This window comes from Cornus florida, unplaced genomic scaffold (assembly GCF_030987335.1).
Source record: "Cornus florida cultivar Cherokee Brave unplaced genomic scaffold, ASM3098733v1 CherokeeBrave_3.0.0_Hap2_Chr11, whole genome shotgun sequence".
Classification (NCBI taxonomy): domain Eukaryota; kingdom Viridiplantae; phylum Streptophyta; class Magnoliopsida; order Cornales; family Cornaceae; genus Cornus; species Cornus florida.
The window spans coordinates 50,961,434-50,985,802 of NW_026775581.1; the positions used below are offsets into that span (position 1 = coordinate 50,961,434).

A 24,369-nucleotide genomic window follows, 5' to 3' on the forward strand; every position below is an offset into this window, starting at 1 on the left:
GAAGGCTCGGGTTTTGTACCCAGTTACCCCTCCAGCATTTCAAAACGTTGGGGCCTACAGTTATTTATGGCCTCTTCGCCTTTGTTCTTAGAGTTCTGGAGCTAGGACAATCAAATATACATTGGTTAGTTGGGCATCTTTTGAAGAGATTTTGATTATGTAGTTTTTTCATAGAAGAAGTTTTCTGGCTCTCTTTCTTGTTTCCAGTAGCCTGCATTCTGGTTTGGGGCAGCTTACCACCCTACCATCTTGATTGTTTAAGTTTCTGTCTGCCTAAAAGAAAAAAGGGTAAATCTCAGAAATTGATGACCCTTGATTACTGGCGAATTTTTTATTTATGTGGCAAGATATTGGCCCATCCAGACTGGGACAAACACAAGCTAACTCATTAAAGCTGCATTTGAGAAAGAATGGCCATTCTTCCAAGCTGGTTTGGGTGGCATCTTGCGATACCTTTGATTGCTTTCTTAATGGTATTTTTATTTGGCTAAAGATAAGGAAAGAAATGATAAACAATGGCAATGACTCATGATTGGTGGACAAACCTTGTGTTCTATACAATTTGAACAGTACCCAAGCCAGATTGAATCAAACACAATGTTCATCTTAAAAGCTGGATGTGAAAAACTTGGTCAACTGTGTCATCAGTTTAACAGGTTCAACTAAGCACACTATCAATTACATGACAAGGAAATATGCTGGTTTATTTAGTTCATGTTGACTTTGTTGCATGGCGTAATTTGGAGGAAATAATAGTTCAAAGATAATATATATGTGTGTGTATATATATATGTATGCATATATATGTACCCACTAAACAGTTGGTACTCTCCATTGGCAGGTTCAACATTTGTTGATGGCCTTTTATATCTGCATGCATGTGTGTAAGCTTTCACCCTTAGAATTCAATTGTATATACTCGTACCAGTACAGTCAATCCTCTTATGATTGGTAAATAAACAATTTTGTCGTTATATCTTGACAAGAACTATCGACAACCTTAGAAGGAGACGTCACATTGCGGTCAACTGGTGCTACATGTGTAAGAAGTCAGGTGAATCCGTGAACCACCTTCTCCTTCATTGTTCGGTGGCAAGGGATGTTTGGTCTATGTTTTTGGTGGCTTTTGGTCTTCCATGGGTTTTTCCATTTTCCACGGTGGACATGTTAGAGACTTGGAAAGGGTGTATAGTGGAGAGCTGAGTTAGAGATGCTTGGAGGGCTACTCCCCTTTGTATTTGGTGGGGTCTGTGGCGTGAGAGGAATAGAAGATCCTTTGAGGGAAAGGAGTCTCCTATTTGGTCTCTTAAATACATTATTCTATCTTCCTTATTCTTTTGGGTGAATGGGCGGGTTTGTAACTCTATGGATTGTCTTTTGGATTTTGTGGACAGTCTAAAGTTATAGTGTCGTCCTGGATGGCTTTTGTTTCCTTGGGAGCGCTCCCTTTTTGAGCTCCTTTTATGAAATTGGTTGGTCTTATAAAAAAAAAACAAAAAAAAAAAAAAAAAATCTTGACAAGAACTTTGGCTAGGTTGAAACTTACTTGAAACATTTACGAACTTGAATTTCTAGAGTTGAATTCATTACAATACTTTTTCACTAAGAAGCACGGACACGGCGACACGGCAAATCCAAAAAAATTAGGACACGGACACGGACACGGCGACTAGTGTATATATATATATATTTTGAGTGTTACTATTTTTCATCAACCTCACAATGGAAAATATATACAAATCTTAACTCATAACTAATAAACTATAAAAGAACAATGTTCCATACTTACAGCAGTCAGCAAAGAAAGAACAGTTAGCAAAGAATGAATAAATTCCTATTTGATCACAGATTCACAAGTCACATGCAACAGCTGAAATTAAATCAAAGATGAAATCCTATTCATTTATAGGTCAATAAGTCACAGGCTCACACCAGCTGAAATTAAAGCAAGAATAAAGACAACAGAGAAGAAGAAGAAGAAGAAGAAGAAAGAAATTAGGAAAGAAATTAGTGTTTGTGAAAAAAGAAAAACACCACAGAAGAAGAAAGAAAGACGGGTTTGTGAAAAAAAAGAAGAGAAAAAGAGAAAAAGAAAAAGAAGAAGAAGAAGAAGAAAAAAAAAATCTGGGGTTTGTGAAAAATGAAAAAAAATAAAACAAAGGAGAAGAAAGAAACTGGGGTTAGTGAAAAAGGGGGGGAAAAAAAAAGGAGAGAGAGAAGAAAAAGAAAGAATCTGGGGTTTTGAAAAAGAAAAACGAAAGAAAAAAAAAAAAAAAAAAAAAATGGATGAAGAAGAAAGAAAGAATCTGGGTTTGTGAAAAAGGAAAATGAAAACAAAAAAAAAAAAAAATGAAGAAGAAAACAAAGAAACTAGGGTTTCTGAAGAAAAAGAAAGAAAAGAGGAAGGAGGAGGAAGAAAAGAGGAGGAAGAGGAGAGAGAGAGAGAGAGAGAGACTGACCTGGAGGCTGGAAGGAGTAGATTTGATCGACAGCAGGAAGTTGCAGAGCTTCGTCACTTTGAGAGAGCAACCCAGACGTCCTTTGAATCTCATCTTGTAATAGTGTACTGAGTAGCCTTAAATATCTAATTCTTTTGTTTAAAATTGCATATTAACCTTGACAGTTTAAAATTATTATGTTCTGACTACATAAGTAGATAAAAATTATTAAATAACTTCATATATTTATACTTTAACCCAACTTTCTTTCAAAAATTATCTTTTAGACCCCTAAAAATAAGACACGCGTGTCGGACACACACCCCTGGCGTGTCGGACGCGTGTCCGCGGAGTGTCCGTGCCGTGTCCGAAAATTTTAAAAAAATAAAAAATTCCAGACACGTTTTTTGGCATGTCCGACACGTGTCAGGGCGTGTCCGACGCGTGTCCGTGTCTGACACGTGTCGGACACGGATTCTTTGCCTATTTTGGAGTGTCCGTGCTTCCTAGCTTTTTCATTATGTGTCAAAGGGCATAACTGAGTGTATAAAATCAATTCAACTAAACAATGTTTTTTGCCAACTATCATGGTTAAGTAGCATGAATAATTTGGTCGCCATTCAGCTCTATCTAAGGCTGTTACCTCAGTCAGAACACGTGCTATTGCATCTTTCCTTACCATCTCGCTCCTATGCGTTTTAGTCTACTCCTCCTCAAGATTTACACTTAATGTGGAGCACATTACTATTCTTTATTGGTGTAGTTATTGTTCATGGTGATTTTAGTCAGGAGGTTTGGCTTATGCTGGTTGATTGGGCAGAAGCACAAGTGTATTTCATATTTCATATTTGTTGTGTACATGCTTACTATTTGTTTGATAAGTCTATACACGCTTAATATTAATTAACTGGTTTATCAAATGGCAATATGCCTCAACTGCAATCATCTTGTTATATAGTGTGTCCAGCCTGAAGTACAGTTCATGCCAATATGTTCAGTTTGGGTTCAACCCGACCCAAGCTGACTTTGTGCATTTACCAACAACTTGAGCAATGAATCACTTCCATTATTCCTTCAAGTCATAAAATGTACTCTGCCTTTATACTTATTTTGTTTCCCAGACACATTCAATGCACATCAGAAGTTGCCCTTGATCTCAAGTTCGTGGATGCAGCAAAAGATGTCGTCAGAAGTTGATCACTCGAGTATTTCATCTAATGAAGCCACACTTGAAAATTTGAAAGGAGCAGATGCATATGGCACGGGTCTGAAGAATGAAGTTGGTGAATACAATTGTTTCCTAAATGTTATCATACAGGTTTGTTTAAAAATGAGTAATTTTTTCATTTCGTAATTTATTTGAGCCCACTCCAGTTCTTATGTTTATTATTTTAATGCTTTCTTTGTAGCTGAATTTTGTACTTGTCATTTCAGTCCTTATGGCACTTAAGACGGTTTCGAGATGAATTCTTGAGGAGATCGACATCAGAGCATGTCCATGTAGGAGATCCTTGTGTTATCTGTGCACTATATGATATTTTTGCTGCCCTTAGCATGGCATCTACAGACACACGTAGAGAAGCTGTTGCTCCTACTTCTCTGAGAATTGCTTTAAGCAACCTGTACCCTAATAGTAATTTCTTCCAGGAGGTAAGTTCCCAAAAACAGTGTTGGATTCCACTGGCTTTGTTGTAAGTTTAAGTTGAATTTGTATTCTTATCATATGCTCTAAAACCACTTGTTAGTTACCGGATTTTATTAAAATGAAAAATTCTGATTAACATGGCATCAACTGACAGGCTCAGATGAATGATGCTTCTGAAGTATTGGGAGTAATATTTGATTGCCTTCATAAGTCGTTTACTTCTGGTTTGGGTGTTTCTGATACTAAATCAGTAGAAAGCAATTGCAAGGGCTCGTGGGATTGTGCAAACAATGCTTGTATAGCACATTCTCTTTTTGGAATGGATATTTTTGAACGGATGAATTGTTACGACTGTGGTGTGGAGTCCAGACATATGAAATACACTTCTTTCTTTCATAATATCAATGCCAGTGCTCTCCGGACAATGAAGGCATGTCTCGTCGGAAGAAAAAAAAATTATGGTTACTTAACGGTGTATTGATTATGAAGTTAAAGTATTCTGCTTTTGTTATGTTAGCTATTTCATTTTTATCTATTGACCTAGAATTCTTCTTTACTATTTAGGTTATGTGTGCAGAAAGCTCTTTCGATGAGCTTCTAAATCTTGTTGAGATGAATCACCAGCTAGCTTGTGATCCAGAGGCTGGTGGCTGTGGCAAGCTCAACCATATCCATCATATTCTTTCGACTACACCTCATGTTTTCACAGCAGGTGATTGAAGAGTTGTTGAGAGAATTGCACTCTGCTACTTAGTGGCACATTCTGAATGAATTTTTTAATAACACTTGGTTGTCATCTTGCAGTTCTGGGTTGGCAGAATACTTGTGAGAGCGCTGATGACATAGCAGCAACGTTGGCTGCCCTAGCTACTGAGATAGATATTGGTGTCCTTTATCGTGGTCTTGATCCGAAGAGCAGATATTGCTTAGTTTCTGTGGTATGTATATTTAATGACTATAAACATGTGGTTATAATCCATATTCTGGTATTAAAATCCTTAGGCGGTTGTAAGCGGTGGAGACTAAATATGGTTTGTTGTAGGAGTGAGTCATGACACAAAAGCATAAACCAAAAGAAATAGGTGTTAGAAAGAAGATTGATAACTGTCATAATAAAATAAAATCACATTTCCCATAATTTTTCAGTAGATGGCAACCGGTAAGATTTTATTTAGTATCTCCTCTGAAGTGATGGATTGACTGTTTTGGTACTTGCAGCATAAAATAAAACTGCAATGAACAAAGTTCACTACAGGAGAAATCGACCATGAAAAAGAACTCCAGATAGAGAAAAAGAAAGGAATTCTATTATAGATGAAAGACAAAAAGATTATTGTCAATGGCTATAGAAATTAACGACATTGAAGATATTGCAAAAGATACCAATGATACACTGTTAAAAATCACGGTCAGAGAACATCAAAGGAAGAACAGATTTGTCAAAGGCATCCACTAATTCGGAACTTAATTTGAAATCCATATTTCGATCTAGACGTTTTTGGAATGCCTCTGATAACCAACGAATGACAAGTGCTTTTCCTTGCGTAGATCCCATTTCAATGGAACTTGATTTATCGACCTACACTTGCTTTTAGTGCTATATCTAGAGTTACCCCATCCGTTGCTTAATGTAAACTCTCTTATTTGGTGATCATGTTACTTCTCAAAAATCATATTCTTGATCAATGGATGATGAATACATATTTTGATAAGTAAAATATATTCAAAAGACGCTCAAGCGGGGAACGCGCCCATATACAACCAAAGAAAGACAAATGACCTTTAAGCTCTCAAACTGTCCTCAAAATAAACTATATCCTCCATGGATTTACAAGAATACCCTAAAACCAATAAAAATAACATGGTCTAAATAAATGTTTATGACCCAAATAGGAACCTCCTCCTCTTCGAAGGATCTCCTATTTCTCTCCCTCCATAACCCCACCATAAACAAAAGGGCCTGGCTCTCCAAGTGTCTCGAGCGCTACCGCCTTTTATACACCGTTTCCAAGCCTCGAGCATGCTCCTCATAGAATCCGAAATCACCCAGAGCACCAAACATGAAAAAAAACATAGACCATACGTCTCTAGCCATTAGACAATGTAAGCGAAGATGGTCCACTGATTCTGCTTCTCTCTTGCATGTACAAGTCAGACGCCTCTTACGAAGGTTATCAATTGTCAAAATCTTGCCCAAAGCCTCAGTCCAACTAAAAAACGCCACCTTAAGGGTTTCTTTAGTGTGTCAGATAGCCTTCCAAGGGAATGGATTACCCCGAGTCTTCAAACTGGCCGGTAGAAAGACCTAACCTCGAAACTCCCATGACGTATGCCCTTCCTACTCCACTCAACAACCCCCCTTCTTTCCATCTGAATTTCCTAAGTTAGCCTCCCATTATCAAGGTGATAATAGTCGGCTACCAAAAACTGCTTGTTCACCGCAATACGATAAGTCTCGGGAAAGTGCATGCCAACAATCTATTACCATACCAAGCATCCTCCCAAAAGAGAATAGACCTCCCACTCCTTGAACCGAATATGCTTGGAAAATTCATTCAACCCCTTCCGAATGAGCTTCGAACGATGTTACATGGACTCGGGTTCGTGTGTCGGACACGGGTATGTATCCACGTGTCGGACGTGTAAAATCTCCAAACAGAAGGACACTCGGACACGGCTAAATATTCATTTTATTAATTATTTTATTTTATTTTCTAGAGTAGAGAGTAATGTTTTATTCTAATAAAATGTTCAATATAGGCATTAACTCATTTTAAAGTAATAATATAATATAATTGAATGATTGGATATGCTTTTTAAGTACATGTCCAGCCAAAAGTGACGGACATGTATTCCATACCCATGTTCGAGCAATAGGTGTCTGACACGGGTACTTCACTACTTTTGAAGAGTCCATGTAACATAGGCTTCCAAACCCCAACTCTAGCTGGATGATTCACCTCCTCTAAACACCACCCACTATCTTGCACTGAGTGACCTTCCATCAATGGAGGAAGAATACCACCTTTTTTGTTCAAAATATAGATTTGTCAAAGATATGACAACAATAAGACCATTCTGAGTGTGGTTCACTTTTGAGGTATGAGGCAATACCAAGGGGCTTAGATAGCTTGTTGCACGGCTATGGTGAGAAGCATTATCTTGCACAATAGTTCACGGCATTGCTTTTGCCGCATTTATAGTATGGTCTAGTTTTGCATCACAATCCTTTAGCCGTATGACACTGTGCATCATGACCACTACGATTATGGTATGATAAGGAACCATGCCATGGTAGTGCAGTTATGGTGTATCCCTAACCTTGGTGTGATTACGATCAAGTATTTGCACGTGTTATTATCATAGTTTTACAACTGTAATATATACATGCTCCAATTAAATATGAGATAATTCATTAACACTGCACTTTAATGCTCACCTCATAATTCAATTTTGCGTGCCTTATGGTTGTTGAGGTCTGAGATGGTTGTGTCCTAATCCTTGTCCACATTGTGATACTTGGGTTGTCATGGCTTATATATTAGGAGAGAGATAAGGCATAGTTTGAGCTATTTACGCTGTGTCCCCTGGTCCAGTTGGATGGGCATGGTGCACATAACACCTCTAATTGTGCCTCGACCAGAGTGTGCTGCTGGCTGTAATTTTAATTAAATGTCTTTTTCTTCGTTAGGTAATAATTTTAATTGATTGTCATTTGTATATTCTCCTATAAATAGCGTTAATTCTGCTAGGAAAAAACGTTAAAGAAAAGAACATATTTGAAAGGTTCCTCAAGGATTTAAGTAATTGCCTGAATATCCAGTCCCTCCAGGTTCTCCACCTTATTTTTATTCCAATCACGACCAGTCCATGGTTTTATTTGTCAGGTTATGGATCACCTTTAGTTGTTTCTGAACCCACACACGTATTTTGGCAAATCCACCTGTGGGAGGGTGGACTCATGACATGGTGAGAACTGATGAGGTCATTGACAACTTCACCACCACCGAATTGAAGCCAGTCAAACAGTTGATGCCATTACACGTAATGCCTTTGATCATGACATTATTTGAATTAAACAACTGCCTATCAACTAGCCTTCATCCTCTGGGAACCCTATTATCCGAGCACTGCTGGTCACTTATGAAACTTGATTTTTTTTTTTTGGGTAAAAAGTCTCCTCTCTAGACTCCAACAGTTCAGCGAACTCAGGAAACCAATGAAACCCACCTTGAAGCATACCAAAAAACCACTATAAAATAATACAAGATCAATTTGGCCTTGTGACATCTTTGCTGCCACAAACCTACGCTTGTTATCTTGAAAGACCTCACTTGTCGATTATATTCCTTTGCAGGCGCCAAGTTCAAATAACACACATAAATTTAACATCGCGACGACAATGTTATAGTGTTGCCTTTGGCGCCTTTTGTTTCTTTTGGGAGCGCTCCCCTTTTGAGCGCCTTTATTGAAATCTTACTTATCAATAAATAAATAAATAACATCCTGACAGCCGCGGTGTTGCTTCAGTCATGTCCGGAAACCACTAACATAGCTTTATGACGTTAAACCGATTTCATGCTCTTCAGTAAAGCAAAGTTTTCAGTCAAAACTAAGAGATTAAAAGGGTTCCAACAATGCCATTAGATGAATGTTTAAAAAATTTGGGGCCTGTTAATATTGTTTTCTATTATTGTTTCCATCATTGGTTTTCATTTTATGAGGAATGAAAATTTCAAAAAATGGTCACTGTCAGTTCATAGTCATTTTCCATTGGACTTATGTTTTTGAAATGCAAAAATTATTTTAAAACAGTTTTTTTTAAAGGGTTCATATTCACATAGCTTATAAAAATAGTGCTTATGTACTAGCACGACTAGAGAAACGTATGGAAGTGTAGTTTTGTAAACATATGGATGAATTAAAGAATACATGAGAGAAATTATTTATAGGAGCAAACTTTAATGGGCTCGGGAAAAAGATTGTTAATGGTGAACGAGGAGTTGGAGATAGGAATAGTTCTACAAAAGTAATGAACATTTGATAACCTTTAAAGTCAATTAAATATGACTTAGATTCCCCGGTTCCACTTCTGTATAAGGGACGCGTTCCCCTTTTGAACGCCTTTTTATGTTATTATTACTTATAAAAAAAAAAAAAAAAAGACTTATATTGATTTTTTTTTTCGGAAGGTAACTTAGATTGATTTTTTCTGACCAGACAGACTCACTTGCAAATATTTTAAGGTTATTATAGCCGAAAAGAAGAGGTTTTCATAATATTAAATGCATCAAGAGTTAGATTTAAGAATCTTAGTTAAAGATGATGAAATTAGAGAGAGATGGAAATTTTACTTCAAGAAAATTTTGAGTGAAAATCATATGGCAAGCATAGGTTTAGATAAATACGGTAATCTTAGGGAAATTAGTAGGGAAAAATTGTGGAATCAAGGTGTGCGAGGTGTAAAATACATTGGCTAAAATGAAATCAAGAAAAGTTTTAGGGCTTGATCTCATTTTTTTGATGTTTGGGATTTTTTAGTTGATGATGACATTTCTTGGATAACAAAATTGTTCAATAAGATGATATTAACTAAAAGAAAGGCTAATGTGTGGCGTAGAAGTAGTTTAGTACCCTTATATGGAAATGAAGGGGATATTAGAAGTTGTACAAATTATAAATTATCAAAAAAAAAAATTAGAAGTTGTACAAATTATAGTGGTATCTAATTAATGGGTGAAACTGTGAAACTTCAAGAAAGAACAATATTGTAGCATGAAACTACAATGCTGTAGTTTCATAGAAAGAACAATGATTGTTGCGTGAAATTACAATGCCGAACAATCAATTTTTATTTATTCCGAGGAGGTCAATAGTGGAAGCTATTTATCTAATGGGGAGATTAATTGAAAGATATAAAGAGAAGAAGAAAGATTCTTCTGCTTTTTATAATTTTGAAGAAAGCCTATAATAGGGTCCCTAAGGATGTAATATGGTGGATTTGTGTATCAGAAAAGAGTGGCAAATAGATAGATTGTTATGATAACTAACATGTATAATGAAACTATAACTATAGGAGGAATAATTGTAGGAGAAACAAGTGAATTTTTAATACTCTTAAGTTTACATCAAGGTAATAAACAAAAATATATAGGATGTGGCTTTATGGTGTGTGCTATTTGCAAATGATATTGTTTTAATTGATGAAACCAAGCATGGAGGAGTGCTAAATTGGAGGTCTAGGGAGAAGCTCTAGACTCAAGAAGGTTCAAGATAAATAAGAAATACATTATATGTATCGAATGTAACTTTATAACTTGAAATACAAGTGGGAACATGGTGTAGATCGAAGGTCAAGAGATACCAAATAGCAAATCTTTTTGTTACCTAGGTTTGATTATGCACAAAGAGGATTTGGAGCTGACGTTAATAATAGTATCAAAGCATGATTGGTTAAATAGAGGAGTGCTTCTTGTATACCGTTTAATTGGTGCATACCTCTAAAATGGAAAGGCAAAATTTAGTAAATAGCTATTAGGTCAGCCATATTTTATGGGATGAAATGTTGGACGATTAAAGAATAACATATAGATAAATGAGTATGGTGGAAGTGCAGATGTTGGGATAGTTGTGTGGCAAGACAAAAAAAGGGGATAAAACAACAAAACAACTGTTGGATCATTGAGGTAAACCAAATCGGAGATGAACTGAGTAAACTGGTTAAAAGGGTTTGTCCATGTGCACTACAGCCAATAATATTACCGGTTAAGAAATGTTGCATGGTTCTTATTGAGGGTAAGGGGCAGAGTAAAACTAATATGGGGTTGGGTCCGTTGGGATAGTCAATAAAAATACGATAGCAGAAGGTTTAATTGATATTATGTGCAACAAACAAAATTAAAGAAAATGGTAAGATAGACTAGAATCACTTCAATTGTCATTTGGAGCCTTCATTACCCTGTATCAAAAAAAATATCTGATGTTAAATGATGACACTTACTCTGTATCAATTACAACAAATTTATATGCACATATCCCGACAAGACTCTTACATCCACCCATTGCCACCCTCCACCGCCCCATCGACCACTATCTTCATTTTCTGAATCTCATTCTCTTCTCCATCTCCATCAACAACAAATAGCGCCCATTATTTTTCTCTTCTCTATCTCCATCTTTGTTTTCCTTCCTCGTTTTCTGTTCCATTTTCTCTTCTGTATTTCCATCTTTGTTCTCCATCCTCTCTTTCGACTCCCTTTTCTTGTCTCCCTCTCTTAAGTTTTCTCTCACCCAACATCAACTCCTAATCAACCACATTTGTTTTGACGTTCAGTGGTCAAATTGGCTTTGTTTTGATATAGTGCCATTTAAAATTCTCGCCTTTGGAAATCAACCAAATCTTCATCTCTGTTCTGGTGTTCAGTGGACATATAGTGGACATATTTGGTGTACTGTCATTTAAAATACCCAATTATCCATACACTTGCAAGATTCTCCTACAAATTGGTGTTGTGTTGATGTTCGGTGGACAAATTCCTGTCATCAATGTTCCACGCCATATTTGATGTTACTGGTTCTTTGGAGTTCATACCTTTTTCAAATTTTTTTTTTTAATTTTGAATTAAATTTGGATGATTGGGATGGGTTGCATTAGTAGGAAGAATGGAAGATCAGTTTGCGAAGTTGAGATTGGAGCCGTTTGAGGAGAAGAATGACGTGAAGGTGCCGAGTTATAAGGGGGACTGTGAACAGAGATGATTTTGAATTGAGCTTTTAGTCGTTTGGAAGAGATCCATTGAGCAAAATTGTCATCCAAATCAATATCTACAAGCAAAGAGCTGTATTTGAGCTCGAGAGGGATGGCTCCAGAGAGTGTATTGATGTGGAGGTGTAGGCTTTGGAGCTCAGAGATCTCTCTGGGTTGTGTTTTGGAGAGCCCAGTTGATAGGTGGAGAGATGGATCTTTAGAGAGAAAGGTTAGTCCATTGTGGGTAAGAGGTTGCAGGCGAGAGGAGTGCCATTTGTGATGACCCATTACAGTCCTCACAATTGGCAGAGGATTTCCATGAAGATAACATTTTGGGTTCTTTGTGTTACCTTCTAGTGACGGTTGGAATTTTTGCTCCCGAGAAGGTCAACATCTAAAGAAGTAGATAAAGATTGAGTGAGAGTTTGGACAAGTCAGAAACATTACGAATTGAGTTTATAGTGTGTATATACAAAAAGTACAAGTTGGTTTGGATGTTTAGCATGTATATATTGTGTATTTGGTTATTTCATGTTATACTTTAGGTTAAAGAGGCCTTTTCTGTTTATCAAGGGGTAAATAGTTTCACAAGTGGTCATCTGATGGTTCCAATGGCTATTTGATTGGGTGGTGGTAGATCACATGCGCCAAAGCTATAGAAATCTAATGGTATACAAAATATATAAGAAATCACCAGAAGGAAATGACCATGGCACCTGCCAAGAGCTGAACACATATCTAATATGTAGTTGAACTCGCCCCGCCCTGATAATAAATATGAATTACGAATACACCCTTATTATATATATATATATATATATATATATATATATATATATATATAGTTTAAACTTTAGGGTTTCCTCACTCTTCAGCTCTTATCTTCCTCTTCTAGAGAATACTCAAGTAGCCGCTACTCCCTCTCTCACTGGTCACCCCCCTCTCAGCTCGCCGGGAGCCTGCAATGCTGATCAACCTTCATAGCTACATTCCAGTGAAGGTACTATCTCGTTGTCTCTCTCTCGCTCTCTTTGTCTTTATTCTAGGAGAGAACTTTGATGCATCTCTTGCCCTCTCTTTCTATCTTGTTCCGACATTGTCTTTCAGGTCCTTTGAGAACTATCTAGTCTCTCTCTATCTCATCTGGGGCGGTACGGGTCCTGAATACCTTCTCGGGATAGGGATGATATTGTTACAAAAAAACCTGTCTCGGTGTCGGGATGGGGATGTGATGGATGAATTCCTAACGAGGCAGGGTCTGGTTTGGCCAAACCCGTCCCAAAACTGCCTACCTCTTTGCCATCCTTAGGAGCACGAGTGCGACCCAAGAACAAAAGCAAGGCTAAAAGGGCGTTCTATATAATAAGTGTATCCACAAAAGACATTATATCCCCCACTGATTCCGCGCCCAAAAAAAAAAGGTATAAACAATGGAGAACATAAGTGCCGATGTCGGTACCTCAACTCCATCAAAGGACCGTCTGTTCCGGTCACGCCACAGCCCCACCATAAACAAAGGGGCGCCACCCTCCAATCATCTCAGACTTGCATCCTCACTGCACACCCTCTCCAAGCCTCAAGCATGCTGTACGGACCTACGGTGACTGGCATAACCCAACAGACACTAAAAAGGGCAAAACGCATAGCCCAACTATCTTAGGCATTGGGGAAATGCAAGAGAAGATCACTAAATCTTCTTCTATCTTGTACATACTACACTGGTTGACCATAATCTGACACCTCCTCCTCAGATTATCAGCTGTCAAAATCCTCCCAATTACCACTTTCCAACCAAAAAAGACCACCTGGAGCAGTGCCTTGGTGCACCATATTGCCTTCCAAGGGAAAGAAGGCCCACAAATATCCATCATGCTCCTATAAAAAGAACACACCTCAAAAGTCCCATGAATAGACTCCATCCAGTACCGTACATCATGCCCTGCCCCTCATACTTCCTGATGGTACAGAATGGCCAGTAGCTCACCGATGTTGCCCCTCTCCCAATCCTGGAAGGGTCTCACATACTAAATATCCCAAAACAACCTTCCACCATCAAGGCAATTACAATCGGCCACCCACGCCTCATTGTCCACAACTATCCGATGGAGACCAGATAGATGGACGTTAGCAAACGGTCCCCACACCAGACATCCTTCCAGAAGTCGACCCCCTCCTGCTCCACACCCTAAAACAAATGCGTTTGAAGAATTCATCGCACCCTTTAGGATGGCCTTCCAAACACCCACCCCATCCGGCTGTCTGACCTCCAATGAACACCACCCACCCTTGCACTCTCCGTACTTGCTAAGAATGACCCTTCTCCACAACTTGGGTCTATCCATCCCGAACCTCCAAAACCACTTCCCCAGCAAGGGCTTGTTGAACAACTCCAAACTCCTTATGCCCAACTTGCCTAGTTGAATAGGCCTACAAACTTGTGAGGCCTTGGTGGGAGGGGATTATGGTGGCTGGGAACCCGAGCTTTATTCTTCCAAGAAAGCTCAGGGGTTTGAAGAATGAGATCAAAAGGTGGAATAAGGAGGTGTTTGGGAACCTTGAGTGGAGGAAGAATAGGGCTTTTGCGGAGATTGTTGAGATTGATCGTCGGGAGGGTTTGGGTGGCATTGATGAGGGTCAGAGAAGTAGGAGGGCTGCGTGCCAGGCGGAGATTGTTGAGATTGCCGTTTTGGAGGAGATCTCTTGGAGGCAGAAATCTAGAGCCGTATGGCTTAAGGAGGGTGACAAGAATACTAAGTTTTTTCATCGGATTGCCAATGCACATAGGAGAGGCAATCACATTGGGAGGATTACTATTGATGGAGAGGTTATGGTTACGGAGGAGGATGTTTGCAGGGGGATCTTATCTTTTTATTAGGGATTGTTTACGGAGCCATAATCGTCGAGACCTCGGCTTGATGGTCTTCCCTTTGATTCTATTTCTGAGCTTAATAGAGATGGGTTGGAGATTCCGTTGTCTGACGAGGAAGTGGTGAAGTCATTAAGGAGTTGCAATGGGGACAAAGCCCTGGGTCTGGATGGTTTTACTATGAGATTTCTCTTGGAAGGTCTTAGTAATTACAATGGAGACAAATCCTTGGGTCTGTAAGCTTGATGTTGAGAGAGCTTATGATCATGTTGGCTGGAAGTTCCTGTTGTATATGGAGAGAATGGGATTTGGGGATAAATGGAGGAGTTTGATTGAGTTCTACATCTCTTCAACGAGATTCTTGGTGATAGTTAATGGGTCCCCGACGGGTTTCTTCAGTAGCTCGCGAGGTTTGCGTCGGGGGGATCCTTTGTCTCCCTTCTTGTTCATCATTGTTATGGAAGGTCTTAGTAGGTTAATGGGGAGGGCTGTGGAGCTGGGTTTCATAAGGGGATTCAGGGTGGGCAGGGATGCTGCTCATCACTTGGAGATTTCCTACTTATTGTTTGCAGATGATACTTTGGTGTTTTGTGAGGCTAAGGTGTCCTAGCTACTTGAGGTTTGTGTTGATTTGTTTTCAGGCAGTTTCGGGTTTAAAAGTGAATGTGGGTAAGAGTGCTTTGATTCCAGTAGGGGAGGTGCAGGATATTGACGAGTTGGCTTCTGTTCTTGGATGTGGGATCAGTTATTTTCCGATTTCCTATTTGGGGTTACCTTTGGGGGTTTCTTCAAGGACTGTGGGTGCTTGGGATCCTGTGATTGAGAGGGTTGAGAGGAGACTTGCAGGGTGGAAGAAGCAATACTTATCGAAAGGTGGGAAGGTCGGTCTTTTGAAAAGCACGCGCTCAAGTCTTCCAACTTATTTCTTATCCCTCTTCTAGATTCCGTCCTTGGTTGCGGCTTCGATCAAGAGGCTTCAGAGAAACTTCTTATAGGGCGGCTTACGGGATGAGTTTAAGTATCACCTTGTCCGTTGGGAGCAAGTTTGTAGGCCGATTTCGTCCAGAGGTTTAGGGATCAGGAGGTTGGTGACCTTCAACAGGGCTCCTCTTCTTGATAAGTGGCTGTGGAGATTTAATCTTGAGCGCCACAGGCTCTGGAGGAAAGTTTCTTGTGCCGTTTTGGGGAAGAGAGGGGAGTGTGGTGCTCTTGTATGGTGAGGATTCCCGGAGGTGTGGGCGTCTAGAAATCTATTCCGAAATGATGGAATGAGTTTTCCAAACATATCAGATTCAGAGTTCAGGATGGTAGGGATATTCGTTTTTGGGATGACCTTTGGTGTGAAGATTGTACTCTAGCATGTTCATTTCCAAGATTGTTTAGGATTGCTGTTGATAGGCATGCCTCGGTCGCTGACTGCTATCGGCTTGATAGCGGGAGATTGACATGGGATGTGCATTTCTTGAGATCTTTTCAGGATTGGAAGTTGACGACGTTTATGGATTTTTGGAACGTTTATATTTTCTTGAGATTCGTCGCGTAGGTAGGGATTCTCTTGTTTGGGTGCCTTCTTCTCGGGGTAGTTTCGAAGGGAGATCCTTTTTTCGATGTCTTTCGGATTCTGTCAGGGCTACTTTTTCGTGAAAGGCAGTGCGGCGTTCCAAGGTGCCGCTCAATGTGGCGTTCTTTGCTTGGACAGTGGTGTGGGGCAAGATTTTGACGCTTGATAGTTTGAGGAGGCGAAAGCAAATGACAGTTAACTGGTGCTGCACGTGCAAGTGTAATGGAGAGTCGGTTGATCATCTTCTTTTGTACTATCCAGTAGCTTTTGATTGTTGGAACCTTTTGTTGGGTATCTTTGGGGTTTCGTGGGTTATGCCTAGATCTGCAAGAGGACTGATGGACACTTGGAGAGGGTGCTACGTGGGATCACAGGCTCGTGATTATTGGAGGATGGCGCCTTTGTGCTTATGGTGGTGTCTGTGGAGGGAGCGGAAAAATATATCATTTGAAGGAGAGGAATCTTCGATTGTTGTTCTTAAATTTTTCCTTATTAGTTCTCTATGTTGTTGGGGTTCGGGTAGACATTGTTCCTCCCCTAAGGAGACGATTGATTTTTTGAGTTCTTTGGGACCTTAGGGTTCCCTATTCCTCTTTTGTTGTATTCGGGACGCGTTCCCATTTTGAACGCTTTTTATGAATTGTCTTAATTATCAAAAAAAAAAAAAAAAAACCGTGGTATTTGAACGCATCTCCCAAGCCACCCCACAAGAAATTCCACTGCAGCTTCTTGATTCTCCTCATGACGGAGATGTGAACCTGTAAAAGGGAGACGTAATAGGTTGGAAGATTTGAAAGGGTACTCTTCATAAAACTCTCTTTTAAGAAAGATATTGCTTTTTGAATCAGGTAACCTCTTCTCGAACCGCTCCATCACCGGATCCCAAATAGAAACCCTCCTCGAGGATGTCCCCAACGGCAACCCCTTGTCTAATTTTAATTTAACAAAAAGCCACAAGTAAATGGATTTTTTTTGCATTTTTAACAGCACTATTATGGTGGTAAAATAATAGTTGTGCTAAATTTTATTATTCTTCTATTGGTCGAAAGAAAACCATCCTTGTAATTAGGATAACCTCGTTATATTCCTGCTATGTCATTTACTGAACTACATGCACTATATTCTGTTCTTGTCATATTGCATTTCGGAATATACGGAGTATAACATTTCTTTTTCTGTTTGCTAATACGACATAATTGTATTCCTGATCAACTTTATGTGGAGCTTTTGTCAGAACAAAATTAATGACAGTGGTTCCATCAAAATAGTCTAGCTTGTGTTGGCCTTTTTGTTCTATTTGCGCCTTTAACTTGGCCTCGAGTCACTCCTATAAATCAATTTTATACTTGCCTACGAAGCACTTGGCAACTACAACTGTAAACCCTTTCTTTTCACATTTTGTTTTTAGTCAGTTTCACTTCTAATTTCCTGCAGATATATTTACTTCTCTCTTTTTTGTTTTTTTACTTGTAATGTCTCAAGAATGGTAAAAGGCCCTATCCACTAATGGACTAAATGAATGTTTTCTAGTTATACATAGTAAATTTTGGGTCTTTTTACAGAATACAGATGGTTTAAGTACCCGTTGTCTTTTTGTTTGCTACACAAATTCCTGATCTCTGATGCTGAATATTAATGATTAGTTCTTGATATAGGACATGGATATACCTCATTACCTTTTCTTCTGGTCTTTTAGGTTTGCTACTATGGGCAGCATTACCATTGCTTTGCGCATAGTCATGATCATGAACGGTGGGTTATGTACGATGACAAAACTGTCAAGGTAAAGTTCATTTTGTAGTACAAGTTACAGTTAAGTTTTTTTTTTTTTTTTTTTTTTTTTTTTTTTTTTTTTTTTTTTTTTTTTTAAATAAAAATAGTCTTACAATTCATATTTGATGTCCAGGTAATTGGTGGTTGGGATGATGTTCTTACCATGTGTGAGAAAGGGCATTTGCAGCCTCAGGTTCTTTTCTATGAAGCTGTAAACTAGTTAAATTATACAGAATTCATCACATTATTCGATACAATGGGAGGTTCAAGATTAAACTTGGCAGAGTCACTTTCCGATCAGAATGTAGCATTGATGCTTGCGTCCGTAGAGTGCGGGTGAAACTTGCGATGTTCATTCAGAAGGTGATAAAGTTTTGATGTAAAATCCAGAGTTGTGAAATATAATCAAGAGTTAAAGTTATATAGTCAGTAGTCAAGAGTTGCTGTAGGAGAGACTGGTAATTTCAGGAAGAGATACATTTGGTAAAGTTTTTCGTTTTCTGAGATAAGATGATATGGAAGAGCCAAATTATGGGATTTGGTAGTTATTGACCTCAAAAAACTGCATCAGCAGAATCGGGATTCCGGCCATGGGGTTTTTTTTCCTCCAATTTCTTGGATCTTTCCAAATAAAGTGGTTTAGTTGAAGAAGAGCAGTAACCACCACCCGGTTGCCTGGCCATAAAAGAACCGAAGCGTGTGATTGATTACCGGGAGCCTACACCATTGTACACAGGGAATACTAGTTCTATAGATTCACATGCTAGACTGTTTTTCCATTATAAAAGAGGTTCTGTATAGATCAGTCCCCTTGGGTCCTGGTACTGCAACTTATAGCAAGTTCTTCCCCCTCTAGGTAGGTCAAGTGTTGTGAGAACTCTTATATCTTGACAACGTTAAATGAAAGAAATGAAAAGAAACTTTTTTTTTTTTTTTCTCTTTTTTAAGTTTTCTAACATATTATTATTGCTTTTGGAGAATTACTTGATATATATATATATATATTATATTTTTTTAACATTAAATAAAGCTTGTAAAAACTTGATGCCCATAAGTGGTGGGATCAAGTATAGATTGTGAAAGAATTAAAAAAAATAGGTTTGTGTGTAAAATGTTTAGTAGGTACAGAGAAGAATTCAGTGAGTACAGAGAAATTGTGATTTGACGATGCTTGAGATGGTGAATGCATTTAGGTCTTTTTGGATTTGCAGAAATTTGATTTTGCCTATGGCATTTTATTTGCTTTGTCAGATATCATATTGGTTTTGTAAAGGACACCCAAGCCTAAAATGAATCATGTGGACTTCCACATGAATGTATCTATTGATAACTTTCTATTTGTTTTGTTCTTTTGACTTGAGCTCCATACTCCGTATGAATTTACACACACACACACACACACACACACGTACGGGTTATGATCTGTTGCTCATAGATGAGCATGGAATTTATTCACTCCAGTTTGATGACAGTTGGATATATGATTGAAGTCTTAAGTCTGAAAATGGATGGTAGTTATAAAATAATGTTTCCAATCTATATGCATGTTGTTAAACTCCAGAGTGTGTGTTTAGTGATGAATTCTGAGTTGTTTTAAGAGGTCCCCTATAGTTTGACAAGAATAAATAAAAATAAAAACTCAGGCTGTGTTTGGTTGTATAGAATTGGAACATTGGAATTTGAGAAAAATATTTAAGAAAATTGAATCAAATTTTTTTTAAAATTCTACACATTCTAACTCTAATGCTCTAATTCTATGCAGTCAAACACACACCTTTAATACTTTTTTTGGACAGTAAATATTGTGTTTATAATCCTTAAAAACCAAAGCCATGTTTTCTTTTAAGTTGCAACCTTTTAAACTGATGATTTTTCTTTTTTCTTTTTTCTTTATTTTTATTTTTATTTTTATTTTATGAAAAGAAACACACTCAAACGCATTGCCCTTTGAGGGTTTGATATGAAGATCGTTTTGCTTTTTGATAAAGTCTGTAATCTGTTTGGTCTGTTTGTTTATAAATTCTTAAAAGCAAATGGAGGCCAATTTGGCTTTTGGTGCACTCAGAACGTGAAGAGCAATATAATTAGAGCCGAATGTCTCCCAATTCTGCGCACACATGCACTGAAAGCATTATTCAGCTGAATGCATTTGCAAACCGAATTCAAATCTCATTAGTAGAAGCATAGAATCTAATTTTAATCTTCAAAATAAGACAAATGTCCATTTAATATTTCAACATAAGTATTGCTACAAAAAATGGATCAGTTTTTCACTTACCTCTGTAAATAGAGTCCAACAAGAACTCTCGTCAGTTTTTTAAAAGAATACAATTTTCTCCATGTATATAACAATCATTAATTGTCACATCAAGTTAGTTGTGTAGTCGGATAAAAGTAATCGTGAACTATATCATTTTTCTTTCAATATATGCGCATGTGCTCTCTTTTAAACTTTTGTGGTGGACAAATTATACCACTAGTTTCAAAAGTATGAAAACAAGTAATTCTGTAAAAAAAAAAAATTAATAAAAAATAAATAAAAATATAAAAAATTTGTATAATTATAATAAATCTTCCAAAAAAATAGAACAAGTGTAAAAACTATTGAAGTTAGTAATCAAGAAAACAACTACTAATTCATCTTTTAATTTTTAAAAATACTAAATTTTGTCCAATACATATATATGGTTAATATTTACACATGAGGTTTTGAAGATGCATATTGTAAACAACTTTCTTTAACTTTAGTTCATCAATTTATTTTGAAAAATTCTCCATCTTAATGTTTGTATGGATGTTTCTATTTTGTTATTTAATTGACCTTTTAAACATCACTCAATTTTTAAGAAAAGAAAAAAAAAATAAAAAGCACTATTATTCTATTATAATGATTAAACTATTGTAATCAATATATTATTATACTATTATATTATATACAATGTCAAGTTGTTATGGTGAGAAAGTATATAATACGATTATTATTTTATACTATTTTATATCAAACAAACGTTATCCATTATTTAAATCTAGAGGACAGAACGTGACGAATAAAGCTATTAATTTTTGAACACCAACCAACTCTCTGCGATGACCCTTTGACTTCAGATATTCCAATGTAGAGGACGGTTAAAATTGAAGGAATAGGTACTCCTCATCCACAGGTGATCGCAACTTAGGGAGGAACTTTCCTTCTCAAATCCTACGACCACCCTCCGAACTTGCTATTTTGGGGAAGACACAATCCTCTCTCTTTCCCCTTCTCTCTCTATATATTCATTTCCACTCATTCTTCCACTCTCACACCTCTCCCACTTCAAACTTTCTCTCTCTAGATTTCTTCATCTGTTTTCTCTCTCTATACTCCATTTCTAAACAATATAGCTTCAGCTTGCTTACTCTCTACTGTTTCTCTCTCTACATTTGACATCGGAGAGAACTTTGACGATGGGGACTCACCAAGAAATCTCAGCTCTCGAATACATCAGACAACACCTCCTCGGCGAATTATCTCCTGTAGTCGAGAGTTCGAGCTTCGAAGAAGTTAATTCCAGTAATCTATTCGAATTTATCCCCAATTCCACCACTTCCGACCAAATTCAAAATGATTTCTTTGAATTCGAATCAAAACCTCAAATAATCGACCTCACGAGCCCAAAGTCGTTGAATTTGGACTGTCGATCGAATTCTGAGCGGAGATTCAACGACCGCAGGCCTTCGTTGAAGATCGATGTGGCTCCGGTGAAGAAACTTGAAGTTTTGGAATTAGCCGAGTCGACTCAGCCATCGACGCTACCTTTGGATACAGAGGAGGAGAGAGTACACTACAGAGGGGTCCGGCGAAGGCCGTGGGGCAAGTACGCGGCCGAGATCCGAGATCCGAACAAGCGCGGGTCTAGGGTTTGGCTCGGCACATTTGACACCGCCATTGAAGCCGCCAAAGCGTACGACAGAGCTGCATTCAAGCTGCGTGGAAGCAAATCTATTCTCAACTTTCCACTAGAGGTCGGAGGGAAGTCGTATGACACAGTCGCCGCCGTGAACGGCGGCCGGAAAAAAAAGAGAGACGTGGAGGCAGAGGCGGAGCAAAAGCCGTTGAAGAAGGAACGGTTACCGGAATCTGACAATCTTCATCCGTTAACGCCGTCTTCTATTTGGACGGTCTTCTGGGATGAAAATGTCAACGGTAGCCTTACCGTCCCTCTCTTATGGCCGTTATCTCCCCACCCGCCGTTTGGTTATCCTCAGCTTATGGTCATATGAACATCTTAAATATGGAGTGTATAGGCCATAAGATACTGGTTTTAAAAAAAATGGAGATATTATATGTTGATTCAATTTATTTATTTATTTATCATATACGTACTATTAAACTGGGTGATCTCTTGGATATTTTTAAAATATTAATTGTTTAGTGAAGTAAATTTACAGAAACAATCCAATTATGTGGAAGCAAATAAAGAACTTTGGCCATTGCAACATTTTATCACGCATTTCAACAATAAATAAATAATAAAATAAATAAATAAGCCTAATTAGACTGTCGGCAACTCTTTTCTCTCCGTTTATAGGAGCTCTCTTTTTATTTGAGTTTTTCCACTAGTTGGAGGTGTTTGTTCGGGTTCTTATGCTCCGTGTCCTTTGCTTGTTAATCTGTCTTTTCTTGCCTTTGTTCTTTCATCGTTGTCCATCTGGTTTCCCTTGTTTGACGGATTCGTTAGGGGCCAAGCTGTGATCTTTTCAATTTGGGTTGTGGATAGTGCTCTGGTGGTCGTCACTGGTTGTTGAGAAGGTTTGGATCGGCTATTTTTTGGCAGTGATCTGGTGGTTTCTTTGGGGGATACGGAATTTTTGGTGTCGGCGGATGGATAGGCGATTTACATATCGGTCTTGATCCATTTCTTGAACGCGCTCATTGATCTTCGGTATGTCTTATTTTGATAGATATTCTATATCGCGGGTTGTTATTGATAAAAGGGACTCTCATATGTTTGATTTAGTGGTGTATCATCCCTTTGCTTCTTCTTTCTTCCTCGATCTTGATGCGTTTCTTGATCTACATCTTTGGAGGGTTACTTGGTGTTGGAGGTTCATATATGGAGTTTGGAGGTGGCAATCATTTATAATTCCCTTAGGTTTATAATTTGAAGGCACCGGCCTAGGATGTGGGTGGTCTTATATTTTTTTGTTTGCTCCTTCATCATCATCTCTCTTTGTGGTGTGTGTATTGGTTGTCGAGTTGGATATGGGGGCCCTGTAGGCGTTTTCGGTGTCTCCACTGGACTGGTCTGGTCTGATTGTCGATCGGTCACATGGATTTCCGATTTGTTTAGTTGATCTGGTGTTGTTGTGGGAAATTTAGGTTGTCGGTCTCTGTGATCGGCGCTGGTGTTGTCGGTTCGCATAGTATTGACGTCATGGGTGATGCCCGGGGAGTTTCTGGTGGAAGATTTAGGATGGATAGTGGTGAGCCATGGGCACGTGTTTATTTCAAACTATAAACTAATGTCGACAATCGCTATTATGTTGGGTAAGTTAATTTTTGTTACTGTTAGTGTTTATTTGTATACGTGTGTGGTTGGGGTTTATCAGCGTGTGAAGTACGTTTCTTTCTTTGCTCCTAAAGATGGTAAACTCTTCGGAGCTGTGCGTGGTTGGATTTTTCATTGGTGTCAGTTGTCCTTGACTGACTTTGGGCTCTGGTGATGATTATCTTTTCTTGTGAATTGTGCCTTAATATGGTTATATATCATGTGCTCTTTTAGTTCTTTAAGTTTGAGTTATCTTACCATACTTTTCGTTGTTTTCTGTTTTTACGGTGGTGTGTGATTGTGTCCATTTGTGTACTTCGCCTGAGGGAGGAATGGAGCAAGGTGTCCTTGATTAATTCAGGAATTTGACATTGACTGTGGTTGAGAAGGAACCCATTCATTTATCAAAGGACAGCACTATGCAAGGTGATCAGGTTTGTCATGATAATTTATTTGCTAAAGTTTGGACTTCTAAAAACTATGACTCTTGTGGGGCAAATTTACTTTTGGTAAGTTATTTACTAAGTTGTGGCCGAATGACAAACATCAGGACCTCCTTCTGCAGAGGTTACAAGTGTTTAAAGTGGCGGCAAATTTATTTCAATTAATTATTCCAGATGCTCTTGTTCGCCATCATATTATTACTGGATGTCCTTGGTTGTTTGATGGTCACTTGGTGGTTATTAAGGAGTGGGAGGAGGGGCTGTTACTTTCTGAGGCTCTATTTCAGGTGTCTCCATTTTGGGTTTAGATCTCGGATGTTAAGGCGAATCTCCTTTATGAGAAGGTTGGACAATGGATTGCGGCTTCT

At 38.3% G+C, this 24,369-nt stretch overlaps 2 protein-coding genes across 4 annotated transcripts in view; both read left to right on the forward strand.

Annotated features, from left to right (window-relative positions):
* The window catches only part of LOC132283975 (uncharacterized), a 30,824-nt gene extending 11,863 nt beyond the window's left edge, over positions 1-18,961 (forward strand). For all 3 annotated transcript variants that reach the window (XM_059786033.1, XM_059786035.1, XM_059786034.1), the window contains exons 9-15: positions 3,560-3,756; positions 3,873-4,088; positions 4,238-4,513; positions 4,648-4,795; positions 4,888-5,021; positions 17,954-18,040; positions 18,164-18,961. In XM_059786033.1, coding sequence (XP_059642016.1) covers positions 3,560-3,756; positions 3,873-4,088; positions 4,238-4,513; positions 4,648-4,795; positions 4,888-5,021; positions 17,954-18,040; positions 18,164-18,250 — 1,145 coding nt within the window. In that variant the 3' untranslated portion in view covers positions 18,251-18,961. The remainder of the gene's footprint in view (positions 1-3,559; positions 3,757-3,872; positions 4,089-4,237; positions 4,514-4,647; positions 4,796-4,887; positions 5,022-17,953; positions 18,041-18,163) is intronic.
* Positions 18,962-21,235: 2,274 nt separating this feature from the next.
* On the forward strand, positions 21,236-22,414 carry LOC132285289 (ethylene-responsive transcription factor 5-like). Its single transcript, XM_059787459.1, has one exon. The coding sequence runs from the start codon at positions 21,475-21,477 to the stop codon at positions 22,288-22,290; it is 816 nt and encodes a 271-aa protein (XP_059643442.1). The 5' UTR covers positions 21,236-21,474; the 3' UTR covers positions 22,291-22,414.
* The last annotated feature ends 1,955 nt before the right edge of the window (positions 22,415-24,369 follow it).